We start from the raw sequence: 27,764 nt of genomic DNA, 5'->3' as shown, positions 1-27,764 counted from the left end.
CCACACTGAGTCTGGTTCGGGAGGTGTCTTCCAGTTAATGAGGGAGTTTTTTCTCTCCACTCTCACAAAGTGTTTGCTCGTTGTGGGAACTGTTGGGTTTCTCTACAATATTGTCAGGGCCGTGACCTGAAGTGCCTTGATGATAATGTATGTTGTTATTTGAAGCTATACAAATCAACTTGAATTGAATTGAAGCCATGATGCATATAGGATCAGTATATGGTGTAAATGAACAGGTCGACAAACAGCAATCATCGTGTGCACATTCGTGTACCACAATATGCCTTGTTGCATCGTTAGACCAGATTATACACTCAGCATATATACATTCAAACAATGTCCACCTCCAGAAAACATTATGAAGGGATTACATTGGGTTATTTATGAAGTTATTTATTATTAAGGCATTTTAGATTAAGGTTAAAGCAAACACTTTCTCATTGGATGGACATCCTACCGTTTTCTGGTGCATAGTCTGTACCTAGGTTTGCTGTGTGTAATATTTTACTCTTTGTTTAAAGTGAAATGTTGAATTGCCTGTTGAATCGCCATTATTCTCCAAAGGCTGTGTGTGTGTGTGTGTGTGTGTGTGTGTGTGTGTGTGTGTGTGTGTGTGTGTGTGTGTGTGTGTGTGTGTCTTTTCTCTTTGAAGAACCTGAGCCTGCTTGGATCCTCTTTTTAGTGTCTTTTCAACTCGACGGCCTTTTGACGCTCCTCTGTCAAATGTCTGTCAAAGCTTTGATCACCGTGTCTCGTCCGTCCGCTCCCATTTCAATGCGTTTCCCCCGACGTTCACACCCGAGTCCTCCACCTCCACCTCCCCCCCTGGGCTTGTCTCGTTCAGGACACCAGAATCACCTGGTATTTCCAGATATTAGACGTGGCCTTTTCATGGATAATGAAAAACAAGAGATACGTGCGTGTTTCCCGGGTGGAACGCGCTCAGACCTTCATGATTTGAGTTTGTAGCCGACATGAGGGGTCGTGTCGCCCCCGCCGCCGCTGCCTCTCTGTGGGGTGACGGCTGGCCCTCGCAGTCCAGACAGGATCTAACAGACCTTTGTTAACAGGCTCGGTGTGAGAGGGACGGCTCTTCAGAGGTGTGACCCTTTCATGTGCGCAGTGCGCTTTTACGCACGGTGCGTGCTCGTGGTGTGAGGGCCCCGCAGCTCCAAGAAGAAGCAAGCACATTGCGAGGACATGATTTTTGATTTGCTGTGTGACTATTGATTTTAATGTTGAGCAAGTCAGAAATGAGAGTTTACTATGTGGCACCAAAGTGTCCTGGGACTGGGAGACCAAATGGAACACAAACATATACTAGAATATGACAAATTGCAGTTTCTTTTCTTCATAATATTGAATTGTGAGAGAAAAGGTGTAAGATGTATTTATAACATATACTATACAGGTTTTAGCCGAGAGAAATATACATCTGTGATAAACAAACATTCTCTGACAAGATTTTATTCCACATTTCTTCCTGAATTGAACTTTTACCCACTCTTCTCCTGAAGACATTTGATCCATTCATCGACTCATATCACACACAATTCATTTCAGTTACATTATTTTATTTTGAAAACTCAAGACAATATACAGGCTACAGCTGTTCTAAACATCATTACAACATAAAGTGGTCATTCTATAGGAGGCTACACTGGTCCATTAAACTACAGGTCTGAAATACAATAGAAATATTTTATATTAATTAATTAATCAGAGGCAATCTTCTAAAAGAGCTTCACTCCTCATACAAAATCCTATGTACAGAGTTATTGACAAAAAAAAGTGTGAACATCCGGAACTGTTCGTTTTCTGTCCTTTGTTGGGTTATAAGTGTGTTGATGGGGGTCTTCAGGTGTAGGGGTGGGGGATCACAACAGAGGACTCAAAGCTGGGTGTCACTTCCTTTGAGAGGAAGGGCCCCTCCGATGAGAGAAAGGAAGACTCCACCTTCTAACACTCTGGTTTACACGTTCTTCTGTGATATCCGAGGCACTGTTGTCTACTTCTACTTTTACACTTCACTAAGTGGTTTCCTACATTTCCCAGGGTTCAGGGGAAAGCCTGTCATCTCGCTGCAATCAGTTGAGAAGAAAAGCCACAGTCCAGGTTGCTCCTTAGATGCAGAGCGTTCCACGGATTTATTCCATTTTGGATGAACCTAGGCTGCCGTCGGAACTGTAAGGTCTCCTATTGAACAGATTGGATTATTGAAAATCCATGCATGTGACCAGCTACCTGCAGGGGTCGAGGAGATCATAGATGCAGGGTATGCCACCAAAAAAGTGTTTGTGAGGTGGAATTTTCCCTTATGTCAGCAGGAGGGTCCAGTGTCATAGCGTTAAAGGACACCCCTCATCCCCTGCTGCTACATGTCTCCCCTCCTGCCCTCTACCAGGGTCTCCACATAGACTGAGGGTATGTCATGGCGGGCATGCCGAGGACCTCCCTGCTCTCCATGCTCTCCGTGGAGCTCTGGTTGTGCTCACTGTCGGTGTCGTCCAAGTCGGAGCACAGGTCCTCGCTGGACGTGGTGGACGGGGCCGGGGAGAGGGCTGAGGATGAGCAGATGGAGAGACTCCGTCCTCCGGGCGAGGCCAGACTCGAGCAGAATGTCTCGTCGCCTCCGTGCCAAGTGCTGCCGTTGCTCCCGGGGGTGTCTGTGATCAGATCCACCAGCACGTCCTGGAGGTGGTCCTCGTTCAGGGGCATGCACTCCAGGAGGTGGTTGAGAAGCTCCGCCGCCACCGTGGCGTCTATCCCGGGACAGCTGGACACAAACATGTGGACCTCGTGCATGCACTGGATGTAGCCGGCTGCAAACCTCTCACTGGCTTCATGGTTCAGTGTGTCTGATTCTGTGGGAGGAGAGAGACAGTTGGGAAATGAATAAACATGATAGGACTCATATGATGCACCACTGCTTGTGGTTATGGTACAAATCGGGAGATATTGCCTTTCGCAGAGGTATTTCCATTTTGTGCGAGTGTTCCACTTTATTTCAGAGGGAAACATTACACTTTATACGCCACCACATTCATTTGTCAGCTGATGTTGCTTTTCATCTACTTCATACGGATTTTCATACAAAACACACCATCAACCAGTCAAATATGATGCATTGAAAATATAAATACTACAGCAATGAAATGTTACTGAGTCAGCATGAACAATAGTCCACCAATATGACACTTCTTCTGAAGAGGCCATTCTGCTTTAGTTTTCACTTAAATACATTTTGTAAACTCAGGTCTCAAAACATGTTTTACCATTGATCCCAACATGTTATTATCACTGTAGTCAGTCCGGGTGAGAACACTGAATAAGATTGAATTTGTGATTTAACAACTGTAGACTTTCACCATCTCAGTTTCAGATTGTTTTTCCACAAAGGATGGATTTGATTAATACTTTGTCCTCTTAGGTTTTAAGTTTGTATTCCCCCATTACACTTAAAGCGGGGTAATGTAACATTATAATATCCACATATACCATAAAATGAGGCTGGATATCATCTTTTGAAACCTCAAATTGTCTATGAAAGCATTTTAAGCAGTTAAATAATGTAGTTACTAGGTTGAAAATAAGGGATTATCCAACAAAATAATGGGCAGAATTTGAGCTGTTACATCAAATGCTATGTGTCCCTGATCATACATAGGACAGATCACTGAGGTCTGCAGGTTATAGAGGATGTACACTCCAGTTATCAGGGGTGTGAATACGAGTTAGTGTTGGTAATTCTCCAACATCATGCGCATAAACTTGTTTAAGATCTACTGACTGCATGCTTATCTGATCTCAATTGCTAACTAGCATCAGTGTATAAATGGGCAAATCTGTCCAGACCTTGGCTCCGGTTCTTCAAGATGTCCTCCACCTTCTTCACCGTCATCTCCAGCACCTCTGCGTTCTCCATTTTAGAGTGAAGCTATGGCAAAGACGAGCAGAGAAGCTTTAGAAACAAAATCTAGCGGCTCTACCTCCACACATGCACAGGTGATGGAGCCTGCGGCCGGCGCAGTGTGCGCTCCGCACTCACGTCTGTGTCCGCCAGCAAAGTCCGCAGCTCCTGCAAACTCTCGTTGATGCGAGCTCGCCTCTTCCTCTCCACCAGAGGCTTCCTGACCTGCAGGAACACAACAGATCTCATTTTAGTAAGAGGACACCGCATTTCAGTGACAGGATCCTGGCACAGGGGTCGATCTGTGCGTGGAAGGTGCATTACGCGTGAAATGAGGTTTTAAATCCACCATGTATGTGGGATCGGGCTACTCGTCTGTGTTTCTTCTAAACAAACTCCTGGCATACAACTCTGCAGTCTGCAGGTGATGCGAGATGCGTAATCCTGGACACAGATGCGACGGGAAACTGGCGTGACAAGTGCGTCACTCTCATGTGTGTGTGTGTGTGTGTGTGTGTGTGTGCGCGTTATCTCCCCGTGTGGACCAACCTTTCTGTCCCCTTTCTGGATCCCATAGTAGGGCTCGTCTTCTTCCATGTCTGGTCCCGTGTTGCTGGGCCGAGCCGAGGGGGCCATGTTGGTCGGATCGCCGCTTTCTGTCGACTCGCCTCCAGCGAAGAGGCAGCTGGCGAACACGGCCGGTTACAGGAAGAGAACAAAATCAACAACTCGCAGGCGAGGCGAGGCGTCCCGTGTTTATTATGCAATCCTATTGAGACGTGCTGCTGGCGCTGAGTGGCTGTTGTTAGTATTTATAAGGGCTGATTTACATGTGAATGGGGGCTGAGCTGCTCTGGCTGGGGGACAACAGAGCGCACACGGCCGGAGCCAATGAGCGCGCACCCCTTTTGTCTGCGGTCAGGCCCGGTGTGCGCCTCGCAGAGCTGCTGCTGCCGCTGCTGCTGCTGCTGCTGGACGGCCTTTAATCACACACTTTGTTGGGTTAGCGGCTCCGACCGACCCCCCTCCTCCTCCTCTCTGCTGCCACTAATGAACTGTGTGGACCTCCTCCCCTCAGATGCACTAAACTCCATATCATTCACAAACTGAATATCAGATGGATGTCTGCACGGGGTTGTACAAGTCAGTCACTTTAGTATTTCAGACTATATCAGTATAAAGATACAAATAGATACATTACAAAATACAGAATACAATCATCACTTGACACCAGGCTTGAAAACCAAACACGCGCACACACATTCCAAACACAAGAGTGCTGAGGCCCTTATGATCACATTGAGTCAGTTAATCGACACTTGTCAAATGTTGTGTAATGCATAACAGCATGAAAGGTGGAGTCATATGTTATGGCCACAAACACGTGGCTTGCACTTGTCCATCTGGGACACCTGAGCAAACGTCTGAGCCCATCATCACATTCCACATGAAGCTGTTTCAGTAGCTGCACCACGAGTGTGTTTACATCTCTACAGAGAGTTCAGATACATATAGGCAACAGTCTTTGGTAGAACTATAGTGTTATTATCCAAATAAGTGTTTTAGTTATTTAGCTCAGACAATCATTTCAGGTGCTTGTCTGAGCTTTTACGCGCGTATATAAAAAATATGAAAATACACCTATATTAAGAGCCAGTCCTGACTCTTCCCTGCCCGACCCACTCTCCTCTCCGCCTGCCTTTGTGTCCGGTCCTCAGCAGACTCGTCTGTTCGGCTGGCGGATGTAACGCGATGCCGTCAGTTGGCAGCTGCTGCCTCTGCTGCTCCTGGCGGCCCCTCGGTTCCAAACTGAATCAGCCGGGGGAATTAAGGGCCCTTCTCCAAAGAAAGCGACAGGTGTTGGCCTGCCTGCGCCTCGTTTGTTCTCCCCGTGGTTTTGTATGATTTCGGAATCGTGCGCAACTGCATTCTCACGTTGTCTGCTCCGCTGTGAGAGTTTATTCTGCGTGCTGATAACATTACCCCGGACAGGCCCACATGAGGTCTTTATTGTAATGTGACATGTACGAGGCTGTTATGATTTAATAACACTCTGACTCTATAGAGTGGAATGATGCTGACCTGTGATATCAGTGTTGGTATGGTTGGATGTGCTGCTTTAGTCCTTTGCGCACAATGTCTACTTGTTTATGTGTAATGGGGGCGCTCAGCCCTCTGCCCTCGTTATTGAACATGCTTTGTACAGGCTATTATCATGCAAATTGGCTTCACAATGGAGCAGCTCTGTCTGCTCGGGAAAAGGGAGCACGCAGGCATCTGTGCCACCTTCCAGGTATAATGGTTTATCAACAGGTGCTCTTTTTACGCGCGGTGTCCGCAGGAGGCCCCACTATCTAAACTATAGTAGCCCAAATGAAGGAAGAGTGGCAGACCTTTGAAGTGGAGGGGCTTTGGCACCTCGCCACCCTGTATCCGTGTAGCAGAGCTTTAATGATGTGGACTGCGGAGAGAGCAGCTGTCTCGGCTCGCTTTTGTTGCTGAGCGAGCCGAGGGACCAGGCGCCCCCTCTCCCACCCCACTTCAGACCCGCCGCCTGGCGCCATGTGGCGACCAATCATAACGGCAAGAATAGCAGAGAATTGACCAGATGCACGTTTCTACCTTTCTGCTTTACTCAAGCTAAATGATGAATCACAACTGTATAAAAGCATAAACACCATATCTCTGACCAGAGCTACAGTTGATGGTGTTGCGCACAGATGGAGATGACTGATGCTCCAAACCCTCCTGTCAAAACTCATGGGTTCCATGGCTTTACTCACTTTCCTTTCTCTCATTGTTGCTAGTTTTTATGATTGTCTTTCTATATTGTTGATCTTTTTTCAATTTTCTACTATTTCTATACTATTCCAGAGGTCAAATGAAACAACTTTAGGCCGGAGTCCCTGTTTCCTGTGTTTCGACCTTGCACCTACAGAAACACATTGTACAATCTAGTTGCTCCACTCATTGTTCATTTTTAGGTCAGCCTTCAACCTCAAAAACATGAACATCAATTTTTACAATAGGCCTAATTCATTTATTTAATATGAATCAACCTCCATCCTGATAAATGTTAAAGGGTCAGTTCACTCATATCCCATTTCAAATTGAACTTATCTCTACTGGCATCAAGCCATGCAGACAACTTGGCATTTTGTCCAGGTTACCTTTTCATTCAACAACCTCAAACAATGGAGATGATTTTCTTTGTCCCAGTGTCCCAGTAAGCTGTAACTGGAATTCAGCCATTGTTATTTTATCATACACCTGTGCTGTTCCTACTGTGGCATTTCAAAACATGGAAATAGCTTTGAGAAACACAAATGTAATTGCCTTGCTAGATAAAACTCTAGGCTAAGGTTTAGTAGAAAAAACTGATTGATGACGTTGAATTGACCTTTAGATCACAGCGGCAAATGTTATCCCCTGATGAGGTTGTAGCCAAATCAACACTGGCATGAAATAACAGTGTTTCTGGCCACCTGACAAATCCATGGCCTTTTTCATTAAAGATATTTGACACATCACAGCAGGGAAAGCACAGGTGATGGCTCACTATCATTGTTTACAGTAGAACCGAGCCATAATGTTATTTGTAATAGCTTTTATGACTCTGTGAAAAAAGGCCCATGGATCATTTAAGCTTTGGTTGATGTCTAAAGCCGTTTTCAGACATGACCTGAGAATTGGCCCTGAGGATTCTCTTTACAAAACACAGACACTGGTCATCACCTCGATCTCTCTTGACATCTTCATATGTGTTTTCTACGTGTGTGTGTGTGTGTCACCACTTTTTCACCGAGAGATATTTGTTTTCTTTTTGTTTCATTCATTTTGCGTCTGTTGTGCATTAGAAGCGTCATCAGTGCATGTCTGATATGGTCCAACAGCGAAACACCAACAGAGCTAAAATGCAGGAGGCCTATTTGCAACTAGCTAGCTTGTTCTTAGCTAGGTGTCTCTTCACTTGACATTTTTTGCTGGGCAGATAATCTGTGTTTATCTGACTTTACCTCCTGAAAACTGCTGCTGCTGAAAATGTGGTCAGACTGGATTATTCTGCATTGGTGTTTTTTTTACACTGATGACCCATTTCACAGCCAGCACGACATTTCTAAACATATTGATTTATTCAGCTTTAATAAAGTTTTCAAATGTTAACTGACTTTAACAATGTTTAGTTTTATTTGTTCACTTGTAAGATTGTTATTCTAATCTCTACTGAATGATTTTACAGTATTAAACACTTTAACAGGCCTCATTTGCCATATATCTAGAGTTTAATGATTCTATGAGTAATTAACCTGAACACCGAACAGGGGGGGGGTCTCAATGTGAGACCAAGCTACACTGTTATATGTCAATGGCCACTATAACAAAAAGGTCCAACATAAAACATAAGATACTATCAAATCTGAATAGAATGTAAAATAAGTTTTATTATTATAATGTTTAGGTTAATTTTACAGTAGTGGAGGAAGACATACAAATCTATGCAACAGCAAGCAAGTGGTCTAAGAAGCAAAGTCATGCCTTATAACATCAAATAAATAAAGCTGTTAATACAATAAATACATGAAAGATTAATAAGAGCCTTCTATAATGCAGGCTACAAGAAGTCGACTTCTAAAGAGAAGTACTGAGAAAAGGATCATTAAAGCACACCTACAATAATAATCACTGGAACCAAACTGTCCCACAGGTTTGTCTTCTGAGCACCATATCTATAAGATACATAACAGAGGATGGTCTAAAAAAAAAAGGAGAACCAAGATCATTAATCCGACCCATTCACCAGGGCCTCCACATCTCCAGCATCCCCAGGTGGGAGCTGTGCATTGCGGCCCTCTCCTGATGTCCAGCTACATGGCAGTTGGGCCCCTCTCTCTGGAGCTGCCTCCCAGACAGGCACTCCCCTCTGAGGGGTGTGCCGGGGATAACTTGGCCGGCTGGAGGAGGGACGCTGTGTCTGCGCGTGGACTGGGTGAGGGGATGCTCGTCGGAGGACCTGGGCAGGGACTTGAGGAGGTGGTTGAGCAGGCGGGAGCCCAGAGTCTTGTCCATCCAGTCACACGTGAGCAGCATGTTGTGGACCTCATGCATGCACTGGATGTAGCCCGTGCTGTATTTCTGCTGGGCCTCCAGGCCTGATGAGGAATCTGCAGGGGAAGAAGGGAATTGGAGTTGAAGTAATAGCATCCCCTGGTGGTGAAGGCTCAACTTTATCAAGTAACCATGTTGAAATACTGTCATCTCCTCGAAGGAAGCTGCTCAGCAATACGAAATCCTTCACAGTTGACCATCGCAAAGTCATTCAACTATTAAAAACAATGTGTCCAGATTATAAATTTCCTTTAAAATCACATCTCAGCTTAATGTATACACATTTGAAGGGGGGCTGTGGTATCAGGCACTATATATGCTGCTGCTGCCCCCTGCTGGCTAATGTCAACTAGGTCAAAGATGATGTAAAAAGGAATCCACTGAATTTCGCCCCATTGGATCACAAGACATCAGACAGGAAAACAAACATGACAGCTTGACGTTTTCATGCATTAGAGCCAACTTAACCACTGTGATGCATAAAGTCAAGTGCACAGGCTGTATGAGACGGTGTCCCTCACCGCTGAGTGTATGGCTCTGGATGTCCTGCAGGTGTTTCACTGTCATCTCTAGGATATCGGCTTTCTCCAGCTTGGATTGCTGTTGAGATACGAGCAGCGTCTCAGTCAACGCGATTCAGCCTCACGTGTTTACGCACAGATGGAGAGGAGAGGCGTGAGGGAGTACTCACATCAAGTCTGAACGCTCCGATCACAGTGTCTTTCAGCTGGTCCAAACAAGTGTTGATCCTCTCCCGCCGTTTCCTCTCAATGAGCGGCTTTCTGAGCTGTGAAGGTAAAGAAGTGCAGTTGGTTAAAGAGTTGGGGCTCCACGCTGGAGCGCATGAGGCGTGTGTGGACAATTAGTAAAACCAACCCATGGTACATCCATGCGTAAAATACCTTTCTCTCCTCCTTGGCACCGGGATGTTTCCCCATGTTGTGCGCCATGGATGAAGCAGTCATGCTCTTCCTTCCCTCTGGTGTCTGTCCGCTCCTGTGTCTTCTCCTGTGAATCTGAGCGCGTCTCTAGGGCCCTCGGCGCGCCACGGCCCTCGTATTTATAGGGCAACATTAGCATGTGAATGCCGCAACTCTTTGGCTGTGGGATTTTCCCACACACGGGGTCCCATCAGTCAAGACTGACAGGTCACTGGCTCCATTCAATAACCGAGAGACCCGGCCTAGAAAAAAAAAACGCTCAAAAGCGACAGATGTCCAGCCTGAAACCATGCGCCACCCCCCCTCCACCCACCACCCGAGGAAAAGACTGCAGCTTGCTCCTCTCCCAGGGATGAACAAGAGTGTGCAGTTACCGGGCTTTACTCCGGGGAGCCCGTCGCTCATTCTGTTCAGCAGCAACTTTACACTACCTGCGAAGAAGCCAGACCCATCCCCTCAAAGCTCAGGGGAGGACACAATAGACTGACAAATCACCCGAGGACAAATCGGCCCATATTAACAACACTCTTACCTGTGGCCTGTCATCTGTAATGGTACATTGATTGCCATGAATAACATGTAGATGGTGGCACAACAGCTGCTGCAGCTGGAGAGTCACACTGATGGTGACACAACACACATGTCTCTTGTTTTTTTAGAACAACGTCCGCTCTGGTGCACGCACACGCACTCAAACGCACACGCACACAAACACACACACACACACACACACTTTGATCACACTCGTTTGTGTTAACTGTTGGTGAGCAGATGTCAGATTGACCAGATGCCCCCATCCCCCCCCATCCCTATTTATTTTAGTTCCCTTAAAGTTTGGGTGGGGGTGGGGGGGCGTTTCAGAGCCACGCGACTGCCAGGCGAATGCCGGGTCGTGGGAACCGCGTCCGAACAAAGGCCCCCATTCATCCGAACCTAATCAGCATGAAGAGAGTAGTAACCTCCAGAGAGGACGGACAGGAGGAGGAGGACGCTGAGGCCTTGGCAGGTGACCAGTGGATGACCAGCCCCACCATAGTAACCACTCATATCACAGTCAAATTATCATTTCAGATGCTGGAATAACTAGGGTTATGTGAAGAGTTGAGAAACCCTGTGTAACCTTTCAAGTTTCAATGTCAACATCCTCTTTTAGTTGTTGCCATGGGATTTGTTGCCTATTTCACTTCAGGGTTTGTAGTTATCAATACGTTTTAACCCTTCATTAGCCCACATTTTAATGAGAAGGCTCATTCACACAGATGAGTTGGTCCAGGTAGATGGGTGCTGTGATAATCACCAGGGCAACCATCAGTGACTTGAACTTGTTTCAAGCAGCAAGAGGGAGTCAGAGTGATGACAAGAGCAGTCAATACACTGACACAGTTCATGCTGCAGGGGACAAGAATGTCTGTCCCACATCTTACGTCAATCCATCCAATTGTTGTTCAGACATTCCCCTCAAAATCACACTTCATGGTGGCGCTGAAAGAAAAGTTTCTACATCTCAAAAGTCATAAGGATACATCTGCAGGGAACCATGAATGACTGCAATGAATTTTCTTGCAATCCATCAGATGGTTATTGAGATATTTCACTCTGGACCAAAGCTTGATTTACAAGCTTGTTGAGCTAACAACTTGTGTACAACAGTACTGATAAACGCCACTGTCCAGACAGAAAGAAAGTACACAACACATTAAAAGATATATTAAAACAAATACAAACCATTGGTTCAAATCAAACAACAATTCTGAAGTTTGTAACACAGCATATTTAAGGTCAAGGCTGGCAAATGATAAGTGTTCTCTTGTGTCAGGGCTCTAAAGGCCTGACACTGTCAAAGCCCACTGTCATCATGCTGGATATTTGCTTGCAAACAGTGAACGACTCTGAACTCACACACAGATATCAGCAGACACATCTTACCTGCTGTTACTCTACCTGGGCTGTACTGCAGAGCTGCCAACATGGCCTCTACCCCACCTCCTTGTTCCATGGAGGGTTTCCCACGCTATGGTGCTGATGTAACTGCTGTAGTGTTTACATCACAAGGTATTTAATTATTCGTAATAAAAACGAGAGACACGGGCTGTCAACATCACCATCGACATGTTTTTTTATCTTAACTACAACTGTTAAGTTTCCTGACTGTATCTTGAATAGTTGCTACATCATTAGAGTGACGAAATCTGTCCAAACTAACACAGACAGACAGGACAAGTAGTCAAAACAATCTCTGTAGTAGATGTGTTATGCGTTTGTGCTTTTGATGCATATCTAACAGAATTAAACACAACAAACCTGGTTGGCAGTAATAATGTACACAGTGTAGGAGACAAACATGAAATGAATAGATGCCCAGCAACTCATTTCTGCCATGAAGCCTCAAAGTAGGTTAATTAGGCTGAGAGCAAGCCCAAATAATTTGAATGGCTGTAAATACACTTGTAGTCTACATTTCCATAATTCTTCTTCAACTTGTTTTGTTTTCGGTCCTGTGAAGTTAAACTGTGTGTAAAGAGGAGACGCTTCAAACACAGGTGATCTGGTGGAAATGGCTCATGGATAGTTACTTGGGTGATGCAGGCAGTGGGTTCAGGTGAGAGTACAGGAATGAAGCTTAGGTGATTGGAGAAAGAAAACAAGTCAGCTGATGGACAGAGAGTCTAGGGACCTCTTGTGGCCAGTAGGAGAATAGCAGGACTGGGGAGGCTATTGCCAGGGAGAAATGAGTGGATGATAAAGCACATCCCCTCATCCAAAAATAATTCAGACTGCATTGGTCTACTTGCATTATTAATTACAGAAATATAAGTTACATTTAATAATCAAACAAAATAAAACAACAAAAACCAACAAAGTTTGAAGAGCAGTACAATCCCTGCTGGCCGTCATACATTCTGTTGTCTTTTCTAAACATTTATCACACGGATATCAAATACATTACAGCCATATGTGTGGTACGGCATAGTAGTAATATTGTGAAATTCAAATATTAAGTACAAGTATTTGCACATGGATGTTTCCAGCAGATTCAGATTATATGTGATGTATTAATATAGTGCAAGGCAAAATACTGTAAGTTTGTTTTATTTATTAACTTGCTGGCAATTGTCAATTAAATGGACTTTAATCAATACTATGAGTCCCTTTACCAAGTGGATATAGCTCTTAAAACGTAAGATACTTTGGATATGTTGTTTAGCTTCTATGTCTAATATGTTGGTGTTCGTTGTGTACAAAAAATGTGTCTGTCAGCATGTGATGCACATTGCATCTGCTACAGCTTGAACCAGCGTCAGCTCAGCATCCAGGTGCAAGTACAACGTACGTTTACATTCAGTGACAATTGTGTCCTTTAAACAATGTGGAAAGATAAATGGGAAATGGATACATAATGGAAAGTTACCAACCAACTGACCTATACAGCATCACTAGAATTGTTAGACTATGCACCACGCTCATTATATAGTGAACTGAATTGAAAATATTTTATGTTGTATGACCTGTTAATCTCTTGAATGTTTTTCTTTATCTGGTATGAAAGAAGAACTGAAAATGTACATCTGAACACTATAACACCTCATTTTGAAAGGCCACTGATAGGACAGGAAGAAACTGACATGGTTGCTTCCCAAAGGGGAGTTTTGGACTAAGACTACTGCTGGCTTTAATTTCCATTACCAATACCTGGATAAACAGTCAACGGTCAATTTTGCTTGTTTGGTTGTTGTCTTGTGGTGATTTTTGCTGTACTCTTTGTCCTGCTTTCTATTAATAGCCCAGTTCTCTATCCACAGCAGTCAGCATCCAGCCTCAGCAGTTATAACCACCCATCACTTGCAACATCTCACATCCAGCTGCATCCCCAATCACTGCTTTACTCCTCTGGGGCAGGAATCCACAGCTTCTGCTTCCAGCAACTGTCTCTAGGTTGCACTCTAACCTGCTACCTGTGGTTTCTGTCAGCCAGCTTCAGCCTGATCATTTACCTGACATCTCAGGAACAGTCTCAGCCCCAGCCTCCACATGCAGCCCCTGGAAACAAAAAGGCAGCTGTGCAACCAGCATCCCTCAATTTCCGCAAGAGTACACAAAGACTTATCAGACGTAAAAGCAAAAGTACCTTAAAAATACAAGTACTCTGTGCAGATTATTATCCCTGTGAGTGTTAAATGATATATTATAGTAGCTCAGGTGAAAAACACATAGGTTAGAGTGCTATTGGGTGTAAAAAGGTGTCCCTCTTCAAATTTACAAATTGAGTAAGATTTAAAAAATCTGAGGAAGCCAAGGGGGAATGTTTTTAAAAACAACTGCCTCTTCAGTCAGCGTTACAATTTAATTTTTTTTAATTTAAATTAAAACCATGACGATGCGAAAGTATATATATATATATATATATGTAATTGATAAGCTACCTTTTGTGTTTTTAGGTGTATTCCCCCTGTGCTCTCCACACACTGTACATTATAGAATACATGCTTACATTGTGTATCCAGTTATTCGTGCCCGAGGCGTGAACGCGCCCTCCTTCGACCACCTGCCATCCCCGCGCACTGGAACAGCGCTGTTGCCATGACGCCAGACGGCCGCAGGGGGCGGTAGACGCAGTTGCAGTCAGTGAACAGCGCTGCGCTGTTAGCGTTAGCGGTCGCACTCACAGAGAGAATTAGGAAACGGGGGCCGCACAATTAACTATAGTACAAACAAGGGGAGGCGACGAGCGAGGAAAACAAAGCGCTTCTTGTTCCAAGGAGCCCCGGACTTGCCTCCTGCTGTCCTGACAAATCGGGGGAAACGAGTGAGAACGCCGTTTACAAGGTACTCTATTGTATACATGATGCTACGTATAAATATGTGCACGCATGTAAGGTTTCATTAGCCCCAAAACGGCTGTGCTGAAGTTAGCCAGTTAGCTGCCCTCGCTAGCGTTAGCCGACAGGACATCTCTCAGTGAACACAGAGGTTGTAGCTGAACTAGCTGATGATCTGCTAAAGTCAAGCGTGGGCTCATAGTACAGGCTGGCGAGCAGCCCCTGTCAGGCCTGGCTAACGTTATGCTAAGACAGCTAGCTAACGTTATGCTAAGACAGCTAGCTAACGTTAGCTGCAGCACGTTACCAAACGGACTGTCAGAGGCTCCCTCCCTCCAGTGTTAGCTGTTCGAAATGAAGCTGCAGACGGTTTGTTAGCACCAGGCCCGCTGAGGCCTTGTGTCTGTCGTGCACACACACGCTGTGAGAAGAGAACCAGCAGCTCTGTTGTGAAGTGGACAGCGGTGTTTCCGCTACGTTCATTTTGCAGCGGATTGCGGCAGCCGCACATTACATGTCGGGTGTCCGTGCACCGTGCCCTCAGCCCTCCGCTGACCTGCGCTCACTCTTCACCACCATCACTGATCAGGAGTCATTAGGACCTGAACGGGAATTGAACTTTACTTTGTGTTTGTGTGATTCACACGTATTTAAACACATTGGGGGAACAAAACGTCATCTTGCGCGCACGCAGTTCACCTGCCACACACAACACGAGATGTAACGTGACGCGCACATCCAGGGCACCAGGGTTAAAGTGACAGGTGTCGTGCCAAGGTACTTATCCCCCACACAGACTGTGCCCCTGTGGAGCTGGACCCACGATACTGACCTCAGATTTCACCTGAAACTCGCCACATGTGGATTGTTTACGAGATGGTTTTATTTTGTTCAATCTACGAGGTTGTGCAAAGTAAAACGTGTCTCATCAATCGAAAGAAATGCATTTATTCTTCTGTACGTGTTACCAAAATGATTCATTGCTCCGAGTTGGGCAATCAGAGCAATCGCATCCTGTTCCTGGTAATGCAAACGTTTCTTATGATGATTTGAAAATGTTTGAGGCTAATGTACCACAGGGAGCCCTCCACCGTTTAGAAGCTAAATCCAAACATGTGTAATTCAACAGTTACTCATGACTCACGATCACTGTCGTCATTAATACTTGGTTATTTCTACAAGGCTGGACTTGCAGTCTTCCAAAATATGTTACCTGTTCCATTATGCCCAGTCTCTATCCTACCATCAGGTGTTTTATTTTGCAATTACTTCACATCCTACCTAATGGTGGTGAATATTGAAGTTTCCTCTTTCCTAACCAAAGTTATAGTGTGACATACATTCTGTCTGACTGTCTATCAGTCTGTATTAAATATACACATAGATAGAAGGAAATGCCTATATTTACTGACCTGTGCAATTCCTGCTCATATACTTTACAATTGTTAATATACAATTTATTTCATTTCTTTTACTCAACAGTATTTTCCCTCTACTTCTGACACTCTTGCAGTGCTGTTACAAGTGAATTTCCTGAGTGTGGGCTCAATAAAGTTTATCCACAAATGTTTCCACCTTCTCAGCACACATGATCTCTTCCCAACCAGTAGTGCATATTAGGTTTGGTTGTGGGTGAAGGGTGGCAGGCACGTAGGTATACCATCACAAACATGGAGAGCACACAGATGGGTGGTGCTCCCTGTCAGCTTCATGTTGACCAGCTGCGCACAGGGCAGTATTATAGGTCTGCGTTAAGTTGTGTAATTTTTTTTAATTTTTAAATATCAGATATAATAAGTGTTGCAGAGATAGCTTAGCGACATATGTAAATAAGTTAGCCAGATATGTGGACTAGCATTAGCTGCTCGTAGTGGTGGTTAGCTAGCTGTCAGATCATTGCAGAGCATCTGCTGCTGTGTGGACTGAAGGCTGGAAGTGACGCTGTCTCCTGACACTGTTCTACTGGTTTCCTGCTAGGAAACTGTAGTCCCTTCTGTTGTAATCGTGCATATGTAAAGTCTGGTTTGTCAAACAGGATTGTATTTTTTCCCCCTGAAAACAGTATTGTGGTTTGGACTCTCATTTTGTCTGCAGAGCTGTGTTAGTTCAGTGTTTTTGACAAAGTCAGGGTCCCAGCACCTCTGACATGAGTTGTCCTGACATTACACCCGCCCTCGTAGTAAAGGAGTAAATGTGAGTGAACAGTGACCAGCTGATTGTGAACCTGCCATATGTGTGACCTCCCTGTGTGCGTCACCGATACTGAAGAGGGTCATGAGCAGAGAGGCTCTCCTGCTGGCTACATTAACAAGAATTAGCCTGTGCAAAAGAGGGATTTGGCCACCTGGCGATGTTGAGGTGTGTCTGCATTAATACACTTGTAAGCAAGCACCACTCAGGCGCTTGACTTTATTCTTCCATTCACGGGCCGGGTTAGAGTATTTCAGGCCAGTCACTCCTGACACATCATGAATGGTGAAGTACTCCTCCTACTTTGGTGCTGCTTGGTTTTTATTCCTGGCCTCAGTGTTACTTTTGAAATGTGGACTCTGCCAAGACCGGAGAGGAGAGCTGCAACTGCTGGCAGGTTGAGAGTTTAGAGAGGATCCGGACAGGACAACAGGTTGGTTTCATACTTTTAAACCAGTGCCTTTTAATTTTTAAAGTGTACCTCTACGTGACTTGTGTTCATGTTTTGTGGCAAACCTAAAAATCACACTGGAAATGAATTTCCTACAGTGTTGCATAGTTAATGCAAATGTATTTTTAGTTGAAATGATCATGAGAGTGGGAGTAAGTTCTATTGATGTGTTTGTTCCCACATTTTCTTTCTTATATGTTAAGAAAACTTGGCTTTTGCCCCACAGTGTGTACAAGGTGGTTGGGTGGGTCAGTGAATTGTGTAGATAAGGGTCCTTGTTAAGTAACCCTGTTGTCGCATGTGTCTTGTTGTATCGCTCATGATATTTCTATGGTAGATTTCTATACAATTTTTTGTATAGAGAAGAGTTTACAGTGTGTGTTTTGTAATGTGTTGACTTAGATATGTTTGTTGCTGTACAGGGAGTGGGTCAAACACAGGCCTGAGGATATGTTGTGAAAGTAGGTCAAACTTAGCACGATTAATCATTTACTAACAATAACCAGAAGATTCCAAACATTGTACATCTGCCCAATGAAGCAATGAAGGTCAGATCTAGATATGACATTAATAAAAATACATCTCCTTTTCTCTGCTTTGTTTGTACTGTACTGTTGAGACATTTTTATGTTAAGAAATGTTATTAGTTGGGTTTGTCTTCAATGCTTAGCTTACAGTTTGGCATCAGGGCTTTCTACTTTGTTTCACAGCAGGTGTTAGTTTTGTTTCTTCATCAGAGTGTACCTATCTTTGCTCCAAATGAACATACCAGAGCAGCAGTTGCATTAGCTCTGAAAGATGGACTTGAATTGTTAAAACTAGACTTGGCCCCACCAACAGTACACTTGTTGGGGACAGACTCGAACAGCACCACCTGCTTCTCTCTCTACCGCCTGATGCTGTTATTGATATTCTGCACTGAGGCCAGAAATCATCTAGTAACTCACAATACAGTCAAGATAATCTGGCCACAGACGCAACACTTAAAAAAATCCTATATAGGAAGAAACGCATCTATAGTACAACATCTGTGCCACCATTAAATTCTATATTATGGAAAATTACACTTGTAAAAAGGTGAAATGTAAATATCATTTTGTATAAATTTGTCTGAATTGTATTTACTGCCATATCGTACGTGTTCCGTTCAGAGGGTTTTATAAACAGGAGGGAATTAAACATACACAGACAAAGCAGCAATACTGTCCTCTTATTTTAATATCACACTACGACGAAAGAAATACATCTGTCTGAGTAACACAGAAGAGAGAACGACAGCACATATTGCAGGGGACAATGTAGTTCTGTAGTGGTTTATTGATCATTTGTCTTATCACATGAGCATTGAGTGACAAGCAGTCGTTCTTGGTTGAAGCTCCACACGTATCTGTAAGTGTTATTTTCAAGATCTATTCAGTCAGTTTTTGTCCAGACTTGCATGGAATGGTGGTTATGTGACTCCTAAATCACCTGAGTCACAGGCTATACATGTATATTTGTCATCACCTTCTTCACTGAATCTGACTAGATCATCCACTTCCTATAACAACTGGCTTGGGTGCAGTGTTGGATACATACAATCTGGAAAGTCAGTATCCAGAACTGTAATATTAACAGGGTTTTGATCCAGTTTTACATTTTGTTCCTCAGGTGGACAGTCCGCTGTCTTGTTGCTCGTGGTAACTCTCCACCATGCCTTTCCCCTTTGGCAAGTCCCACAAGTCACCGGCGGACATCATCAAGAGCCTTAAGGACCACATGGTGGTGCTCGAGAAGCCCGACATCTCTGACAAAAAGGCGGAGAAGGTACGATGGAACTCACAATTTTATTTGTTCTTAATTTTTTTGGTGGGAGCTTTGTTAAGCTTGAAATCATGTGAAATCTGCTTTATAGTACGTTTATGTTTACTTACATATGCATATATTCAGATCACAGAGGAGGTGTCAAAGAGTCTGGTGGCCATGAAGGAGATCCTATATGGGACGAATGAGAAAGAGCCCCAGACAGAAGCAGTGGCCCAGCTCGCCCAGGAGCTCTACAACAGTGGTTTACTCAGCACATTGATAGCAGACCTGCGGCTCATCGACTTTGAGGTGAGACTTAAGGCGATTTCAAACATGAAGTGCGGCGAATGTCCTCAACGAGTCTGACTGCAGAAATTCTGCAGTCAGACTCGTTCACAATAACACAGAAATCTTCACAGCTCTCAGGTGATGGGTGGTGTCTGGGTACAGCATGCAGGAGGCAGGACGTGATGTATTAATTCCACTGTGCAGATCACTTGTTTTTGTTTACAACACATCAGCACTGGTGACTGCCCGTTTTACAAAAAGCTCTCGAATCTCATCTTTCCTAGTCGACATCTTCATCTTTTTCTTCTACATGTATGGCACCTCGTCTGTTGCATGCTACAAACGTCATCAACACCCCCACTGAATCTGCGGCTCTTTTGGACTCATTCGGACATTGTCAGGAGATTTGACCTGGGGGGGTGTGTCCTTTGTAGGAGTAGAAGAAAAAGGAGGAGAATCATTTTGAATGACTGAGAGTGATAGAATGTGGAACCACAGTGTCACAGATTTATAACCACGAGGGTGTTCAGTGAAGTTGTTTTATTTAATCTAAAGTACGTGAGAGAAAAGGATATGTATTGAAAATGTGACGACAGTTGGACGTACGTGACAGACATGACTATGTTGATATAAACTCATGTCTCCCTGCAATATGTCAGAGCGGTGCTGTGTGGTAACTGCTGCAGCAGCCTTCCCTGACTCACCCTGTCACAGCATGACTCACTTTGTTGTGTGATCTCATCCTCCCTCCCAGTTTCAAAGAAAAATGATGTGAAGAATTGCAAATCACATGAGTGCAATAGAGAAGCACAACTCAATGGATATAAAAACTGCACTTATTTGATGTATGATGAATTCGTAAATAGGATTTTTTTTCTTGTTTCTTTCCTCCTCCTGTGCTGAAATATCTCAAATGAAAAGCTAAAAGGTTTCATTACAACAGCAAAGAAATAACAAATCTACAGATTTCACATAAACATTTATCAGCTAGTTTCATACGCCTGATACTTCACAAACACCGTAGCTTTCACTTAGAGCAAAATCTGGACTTTCCACCTCACCTGGTTGCATTGTCAGTTTGGAAGTGTGTTGTAAAATCTTTTTTTGTGTTAAATATTTTGTATTGTATACATACAGCTTAGAACTGTATCCAGACTTGGATAATATCTGTTTGATCTGTCACCTCCAGAGTAAGAAAGATGTGGCTCAGATCTTCAACAACATCCTGAGGCGTCAGATTGGCACTCGCACGCCGACGGTCGAGTATCTCTGCACCCAGCAGAATATCCTGTTTATGTTGCTTAAAGGGTAAGCACGCACACACACACACACGCACACGTTTCCAGACATGACCTCCGGATAAATTGATTTCCTGCAGACTGACTCTAACCTCAACCATAATTACTACTTCCTCAAACTAAACCTAACCTAAACTTAAAGCATATCTTCAACTTAAAATTCAATGATTTACCTCATGGAGTCTTTTTGTCCCCATAAGGAAGACAAGTATCCATAATGTGAGTGTGTTAACAAATGTATGTCCCCACAACATGAGTAATACCTGGACCACACACACGCCACATTATTGAAAAGTCAAAGCAACTTCCTATACGAAGAGGAAATTATTTTCAAAAGCCACATAAAAATGGCTCAAAAGATGATCTGAATGAAGCATCATTGTATTTTGGTAGAAGCTGTGTCTGTCCAGCTTCCTGTGATGTTATTGACCATTTTTATCAGTTGTTCCTGTGCTCCAGGAATCCTCGTTCTCCATGAAGCAATAGTGAAAGCAAACAAAACTGATAGATGATAGTATTTGCCCAGGAATGTGCACAAGCAGATGCTATACCAAGGATTTTACCCTTTTAAAACTTCATATTTGAATGTTTAAAAATTTTAATATGTGACATCTGCAACTAACAACCCTGCCATTGTCTTTTCTGTTAAGTCCTGTTTAAGATTAACCTGCAGCTCATTGATCCAAAACACATGAAGACATGTTCTTGGATTCACACAACTTCAGATGATTTGTATATTTCATTATATTATTTTGGGTTTAAATACATGAAAGGGACCCGATTTAAATGTTTCTAACAATGCCGTGTTCCGAGAGGACTCACACACCATGTGCAAATCCATGTGTTATGGAAACTCACATCTCTTATTTACAAAGTTATTAGTCATTCATTTCTGACCTCATTAGCACAATTGTTCATGTGTACATCTAGTTATTTTAGACTATTTTACACCTCATTAACCTCTTGTGTCTGTGTACTAGCCTATGCTATTAACAGATGACAAACCTTTGTCCCATGTTTCTGTTTGGTCCAGGTACGAGTCTCCAGAGATTGCCCTAAACTGCGGTATCATGTTGAGGGAGTGCATCAGACATGAACCGCTGGCTAAAATCACACTGGGGTCAGAGCAGTTCTACGACTTCTTCATATACGTGGAAATGTCCACGTTCGACATCGCCTCAGACGCATTTGCCACTTTTAAAGTAAGTTGCTCAGCTGTTTTAGAGAGGCTGATTTTGTTTTAGATATCTTTTGAGAAAGTTTACTCCATAAATGTTAAAGCCAGTCACTCCTTTGCAAAACATTATTTCAAATGTAACTTACATATTGGAAGTGCGCAGCAGATATGCTTTCTACACTTTCATGATATCTATATTCAGAATCCCAATTTCCTACATCTTGATACTTTATCGTCTGTCTATAAATCTATCGTCTATCTAATGTTACACACTGGGTCTAACTTGAGAGTTCAAACAGAAAGTGATGCGTTGGCTGCAGATAGATGCTGCTGATGCTCTTGCTGATATTGTAATTAGAAAGACACACTGATGCATACACTTTGTGACTGTGGATTTGCAGCTGATGCAAAGAAAGGGGCGTGTATGCATAGTTTTGTGTTATGATTTACAGACCTGAGTAAATCATTTAAGCTCTCATGAATCTGCCTCTGATTTTCAAAACGAAGGTCACAGCTTCAGCTGTGAAAACCTTGAAAATCTGTTTGACTTTAAATTTCTGATTAAATGTAAGATTAGAAACTGATCATGCAGTGTGCTGGTAATAAAACTAATATATTCATGTCATTTGGTTAAATGATGTCAAGGTATTCAAACATCAGAATTTGAGCAGGTCGACTCGTAACAGTAAAAAACATCTCCCAACGTGCTTTTCTTCTTAAACGTGCTTTTCGGTGATGATATAAGTTCAGCTGGAGGAGGGGGTTGTGGGAATGTGATTTGCGGTGTTGATGGTGCAGGATGCTGCAGGACATTGCATTGCATGGTGGGATTTGTAGTACCTGCATTGTGGGCAGTATAGCACTGGGTAACTTTTATTAGCAAATCACCTCACAGGCTTGTATAATTGTATGTAATATAATCGTACAATTGTGCCCGATAAGGTCCATGGGTCTTGAGTTGGACTTGAAATAACATGCGTCTTGTGATCTGATCACAAGTGGACAGCTCTAAATATGTCGGTTTACATCTTGAATTAGAAGATGTCTTGACACGGGAGTGGATTATACTTCCCCGCTCTATATACAAAAACACACAGCTCTTCTTTTGATTATAGTAGAAAAAACTGAAAATCAATATGTGATGGTCAGTGTTCATATTGTGGTGAGCCTTCACAAATAGTTTGATGTATGACCTGAGACAGATGTTAATTCTAGAGCTGCAGCTATTGCTTATTCCATCAATTAATCAGATAAAAAATTGCTTTTGCCTTATTAATTACTCTGCAGACGCCTATGAAATTAAGTTTTGTTGATAGCGACTTGCTACACCCGGTAGAACAGGTAGAAGCTCGGCTAAACACCCATGACAACCGTTTCACCTAAACCAAACATAATTTTAACACTAGGCAACTAAATCAGCAATGAAAGCCCATTCCACAGATTCTAACGTTATCTTTCTTATTGTTCTAAAACCAAATCTGAGCCGGCAGCCAAAGAAGACCAAAAAATATTTATAGGTCATACAAATCATGTCTTACCTTTGTTGTTTTGACACAATAGGCCTTGTTTTAATCCATAAATCTGATACATCAGCTGCATGAAGCTGAACATGTTTGCTCCCTTTTGCAGTAGAGTACGACAGGACAGAGGATTTAGCGTCAAAGACTGAGTTCTGGATTTTATAAACCATTTAATATAGACTCGACACAGACGTCAACATGTCTCTGAGAGAGAATGAGCGTGCAGTGATAGAGAGAAAGAGAGAGAGCTGCCGCTTTAGACATGAAACAACAGTAAAAAAAAAAGTTAGAGACCTTACATGTTGTTATGAAAAGTGTAAAACAATTTCAGATCATTATGTAACAAATTGGACTGAGGCCACTACAGTTTTATTAATTAACATGAGACACTGACACAATTTCAAGTGCACCACAACAGTGAGGCTGCCCACAGCAGGTGGTCTGTGTGAAACATGGACACCCCTGAGCAGTACATGTTTCTATGAATTAAACAAAGCTTCAATGGAAAAAAAACAAGCATTCAGGGTTTTTCTGTCCTGTATTTTTTGAATAAAATAGCAATGTATTTCTAAGGATGATGTCTGCATGTGTTTGAGTATGTTGTTAGTACGTTTTCCTAAAACCAAGAGATTTGGGATCAAGCTGAGTCAACGCCATTTGTCCATATTTATCTCTAACAGTCTGCACTGTCTGTTTCCAGGACCTCCTCACAAGACACAAGCTACTGAGTGCAGAGTTTCTGGAGAAACATTATGACAGAGTAAGTCTGCACTGAACTAAAAGCCACTATCTAATATGAGATCAAATTTGAACTTTCTTTTTTGGGAAAATCAGTTGCACAACAAATGCAGTTTATCACAGTGAACATACATTAATCAATCAGTCTTAACACTTTAATATGTAGTAGTTGTTTAAATCACTATGTTTGAGATGATTGTTTCCCCAAAAAGTATATACCAATAATTTCTGAAATAAAATTTAATTTAATTTCTGTGCCATTGAGTTGATACAAGACACTGATGCAGGTGAAACCACTATTTGGTGCTTGTCGATGACAATCTCCCTCTTACTCGTCTTCTCTCTCTGTGTGTAGTTCTTTAGTGAATATGAGAAGTTACTCCACTCAGAAAACTACGTGACTAAAAGGCAGTCCCTCAAGGTAAGGACCGTGACTCATGCCACTAAACAGGTCTCATGTCATAGTGCAATTCTGCTCAGAGCTAATTAAAGATGAAGTCTAGACAGGGTTGAGTTTCTCTAGTTTCATATTCTTGTTATGATCGCCATCTAGTGGTGGACCTAAACAATCTTTAACATGTCTTTTTAAACCCCTAAATTTTCTAGTGTTTTCTTTACTTTCCTTGTGATTTTGACTGTACATTGACTGCATAGTTTCAGCTTAGTGTGGATATTATTTAATATTAGTTCAGTAAGGGTTTTGTAGCTCTGAAACCACAATCTATTTTCTAGATGTAGAGAAACAAGATTCCCCACAGCCAAGTTATTACCGAATTGAAATCTCCCTCAAGTTACTAGTTATGTTCTATTCAAATCTATATTTTGTGATGTTTAAGTTTTGTTGACACTAAATAAATATTAATACATTTTTTCTTACTCTGAAACGATCTAGTTACTCGGGGAGCTGCTTCTCGACCGGCACAATTTCACCATAATGACGAAATACATCAGCAAGCCAGAGAATCTCAAACTAATGATGAATCTGCTACGGTACAAAAGCCGCAACATCCAGTTTGAGGCGTTTCATGTTTTTAAGGTAAAAACAAAGCATGGTTTAAGGTGTATGTCTGTCATCTTCAAAGGGCTCAGAGGAAAACTGGTCTCAAAAAAACACTCAGACGGGCTAAGAGGCTCATGACTCATGGCGTGTGTAGTGCATTCAGCATTCTGCTAACAGAAAAAAATGTATGAAAAATAACAAACAAAAAGTAAAATAAACAACAATAGTAAGGACTGACATCAGTCAATCATTATCTTCATATATTAATATCTTCACCCGCTTCCTCCTCTACCAGGTGTTTGTGGCCAACCCCAACAAGACGCAGCCCATCCTGGACATCCTGCTGAAGAACCAGACCAAACTCATCGAGTTTCTCAGCAAGTTCCAGAACGACAGAACAGAGGACGAACAGTTCAATGATGAAAAGACTTACTTGGTCAAACAGATCAGGGACCTCAAGAGGCCTGCTCCCCAGGAGGCCTGAGGAGAGCGCAGAGGTGGCTGGGGGAGGAGCCACCTGGACTACGTCTGGAAAAACACCCAGACAACGTCTGCTTAACGGAACCTTCAGCAGCTGCTCAACTGGTTTCTGAACAAAAACTGAGGAAACAAGTGAAAACCCAACAAAATGCAAACGTATCCATATCAACTCATCAGCTCCTCTGCTCGTCAGAGAACATTTGTGTATTTTTTTCAGTCTTTTTCCTTCAAAAGAGTTTAGAGAAAATAATAGATGCTGCTGCTTTCTTGCACATTGAGACATATAAAGTATATTAAAACAGTCCATCAAACATAGTGAGAGAAAATGTCCGTGCATTTAAATTAAAACAGACTTCCTGGTAGACACACACATAGTTTACACGCACATATATGCATCAAATGCATATACTGCAAGAATATCGGCTGAAACCTTGAGATGGAAATGGTACGAGCAAGTTGAACACTGGTGTGTTTTGTTGCATGCCTTGAAATGTGACAGATCCCTGGCTGTACCCGGCGTCTGCTCTGTGACGGCCTGCCCAGTTTGACTCCCATGTTCAGTGCCACAGACTCGGAAATGCACACGCATCACAGCAACCGCCACAGTTTGCATCTATGCCTTCATCCAATAAAGCGACAGTGGTTAATTTTACCGTATTTTTGTGGGGACAAGCTCTCAGATGCCATCACCCAGAACCATTCTCCTCCTGTGTGCTTTGTCCCGACACAGCACTTGAAGCACATGAGGAAAGGAGGGAGGGATGAAAGGTTTGGCAAAGCCCGAGAGTTGGGTCTCTTTAACGTTTTGTGGGACAGGGTGAACATGTACATATGCCTTTTTTTTTTTTGCTTTGTAGATTTTGTTTAACCTTGACATATGAATATATATTATATATATATATATATATATATTACCTTAAACATCACGTTTTTGGTTAATTGTAATCAAATTACTTTCTAAACCATAATAGAAACAAACAAGTGACATTGTTTTTGCATTTCATCTTACTGCTGAAATGGTTGCTGGTGGGTTTCTTTGTACATAACATTTAGCTAACCTATAGGATATTAACAATTTGTACAGCAGAGGAATGTCATGGTATTAGCTCTGGATCTGTTAATCCTCGTTTTATCTTACACTTTTGAGTGTGTCTCCGACTGCTGCAGAGGAGAGTGAGCAGTGCAGCGGGGGAGGGAGGGGAAGTATTAACTGAAAAATAAAAGCCTGTGTGTTTGTGCACTTTGTGAGGAGCTGAGCGATCAACATCATCTAACTGGAATCGAGGACTGGGTACCCCCTGCTTCCCCTCCTCAATTTCATTAACTTTTTTTCCTCCCCTTCTCTTTCTCACCACTCGGCTGGTGGCCTGGGAGCATCGTGTGGCCCCACAGCGAGTGCGCTTCAAGGGTGAGATCATCTGGAAATTAACAACTTGGCACATTATTCTTTGTTTCCCTTTCTCCTAATGTTTGAGCCGTTTCTCTTCACAGGGTTTATAATTCCAGTACAATAATGAATGTAAAGCATTGTGGGTAGCAGAGTCCTTTGGGCATGTTGGATTGTCCTCATGGTGCTGAGCAAAACTGATGAAACCATAGATTTGTTCATTTGCAGTGAACAACATGGTCAATGTAACGTTTCATATTTATACATTCAATTAAGAGAATACAAACCATCTGTGTGCAGACAACAGCTCGACCCAGATAGACCCCAGATGCACATTGAACATGCATGTTCCTCCACTGGCTGTGCATGATGCTGTACTAAAGACGTTGTACTGGAATTGTTTTTTTCCCCAAATATTTAGCAACATTGAAATGTCAAATTGAACTCTCGGCTACATGGCTGTATGCTGACTTTGACTGGAGTTTCAGCATAGAGTGTTTGGGTGTCAAAGGCCTGGGCCCTACAATCAAAATAAAGAAAAAAAACATTTGGAATAAAAATACAAACGTGGTCGTTTTCTTCCTGTATGCAGAAATCACACATCGGTCAAATGGTAATATTCTCGTATGTGTATCAGCTTGGTGTATGGTGGGAGTATTCTAGTAGCATTAAGGTC

At 42.9% G+C, this 27,764-nt stretch overlaps 3 protein-coding genes across 6 annotated transcripts; 1 reads left to right on the top strand and 2 right to left on the bottom strand.

The window, feature by feature from the left end:
• Positions 1–1,553: 1,553 nt before the first annotated feature.
• her13 (hairy-related 13) lies at positions 1,554–5,658 on the bottom strand. 3 transcript variants are annotated; one of them, XM_035153534.2, is made up of 5 exons: positions 5,552–5,658; positions 4,460–4,595; positions 4,049–4,135; positions 3,856–3,937; positions 1,554–2,864 (listed from the first exon to the last, which is right to left on the bottom strand). In XM_035153534.2, the coding sequence occupies exons 2-5, from the start codon at positions 4,544–4,546 to the stop codon at positions 2,398–2,400; spliced, it is 723 nt and encodes a 240-aa protein (XP_035009425.1). In that variant the 5' UTR covers positions 4,547–4,595; positions 5,552–5,658; the 3' UTR covers positions 1,554–2,397. The 3 variants fall into 3 exon arrangements, with proteins under 3 accessions (XP_035009425.1, XP_035009424.1, XP_035009426.1); XM_035153533.2 differs by lacking the exon at positions 5,552–5,658 and having other exon boundaries at positions 4,460–4,915; XM_035153535.2 differs by lacking the exons at positions 4,460–4,595; positions 5,552–5,658 and adding an exon at positions 4,260–4,408.
• A 2,674-nt stretch (positions 5,659–8,332) lies between these two features.
• On the bottom strand, positions 8,333–10,647 carry her8.2 (hairy-related 8.2). Its single transcript, XM_035154762.2, has 4 exons — positions 9,919–10,647; positions 9,708–9,803; positions 9,538–9,616; positions 8,333–9,072 (listed from the first exon to the last, which is right to left on the bottom strand). Exons 1-4 carry the CDS (start codon positions 9,979–9,981, stop codon positions 8,705–8,707), a joined length of 606 nt encoding a protein of 201 aa, XP_035010653.2. The 5' UTR covers positions 9,982–10,647; the 3' UTR covers positions 8,333–8,704.
• Positions 10,648–14,535: 3,888 nt separating this feature from the next.
• cab39 (calcium binding protein 39) lies at positions 14,536–27,650 on the top strand. Of its 2 annotated transcripts, none has more exons than XM_035154594.2 (9): positions 14,536–14,781; positions 19,066–19,221; positions 19,345–19,509; positions 20,678–20,796; positions 21,820–21,988; positions 24,184–24,243; positions 24,577–24,642; positions 25,114–25,257; positions 25,517–27,650. In XM_035154594.2, exons 2-9 carry the CDS (start codon positions 19,108–19,110, stop codon positions 25,703–25,705), a joined length of 1,026 nt encoding a protein of 341 aa, XP_035010485.1. In that variant the 5' UTR covers positions 14,536–14,781; positions 19,066–19,107; the 3' UTR covers positions 25,706–27,650. The 2 variants fall into 2 exon arrangements, with proteins under 2 accessions (XP_035010485.1, XP_035010486.1); XM_035154595.2 differs by lacking the exon at positions 14,536–14,781 and adding an exon at positions 17,179–17,397.
• The last annotated feature ends 114 nt before the right edge of the window (positions 27,651–27,764 follow it).

Source organism: Hippoglossus stenolepis, chromosome 4 (assembly GCF_022539355.2).
Source record: "Hippoglossus stenolepis isolate QCI-W04-F060 chromosome 4, HSTE1.2, whole genome shotgun sequence".
NCBI lineage: Eukaryota > Metazoa > Chordata > Actinopteri > Pleuronectiformes > Pleuronectidae > Hippoglossus > Hippoglossus stenolepis.
The sequence above is the reverse complement of the archived record's forward strand: the minus strand, read 5'-3'. Positions and strand labels throughout refer to the sequence as shown.

What these genes read in the sequence shown, in the direction of transcription:
- her8.2 (XM_035154762.2), bottom strand. Translation starts at nt 9,981, where the DNA reads ATGACTGCTTCATCCATGGCGCACAACATGGGGAAACATCCCGGTGCC. An exon ending in GTGCCAAGGAGGAGAGAAAG is followed by an intron (nt 9,804 to 9,918) that starts GTATTTTACGCA and finishes TTACCTTCACAG; the next exon opens with CTCAGAAAGCCGCTCATTGA. An exon ending in CCAGAGCCATACACTCAGCG is followed by an intron (nt 9,073 to 9,537) that starts GTGAGGGACACC and finishes CTTCCCCTGCAG; the next exon opens with ATTCCTCATCAGGCCTGGAG.
- cab39 (XM_035154594.2), top strand. Translation starts at nt 19,108, where the DNA reads ATGCCTTTCCCCTTTGGCAAGTCCCACAAGTCACCGGCGGACATCATC. An exon ending in CTGACAAAAAGGCGGAGAAG is followed by an intron (nt 19,222 to 19,344) that starts GTACGATGGAAC and finishes GCATATATTCAG; the next exon opens with ATCACAGAGGAGGTGTCAAA. An exon ending in CTGTTTATGTTGCTTAAAGG is followed by an intron (nt 20,797 to 21,819) that starts GTAAGCACGCAC and finishes TGTTTGGTCCAG; the next exon opens with GTACGAGTCTCCAGAGATTG.
- her13 (XM_035153534.2), bottom strand. Translation starts at nt 4,546, where the DNA reads ATGGCCCCCTCGGCTCGGCCCAGCAACACGGGACCAGACATGGAAGAA. An exon ending in CTTTGCTGGCGGACACAGAC is followed by an intron (nt 3,938 to 4,048) that starts GTGAGTGCGGAG and finishes TCTTTGCCATAG; the next exon opens with CTTCACTCTAAAATGGAGAA. An exon ending in CTTGAAGAACCGGAGCCAAG is followed by an intron (nt 2,865 to 3,855) that starts GTCTGGACAGAT and finishes CTCCTCCCACAG; the next exon opens with AATCAGACACACTGAACCAT.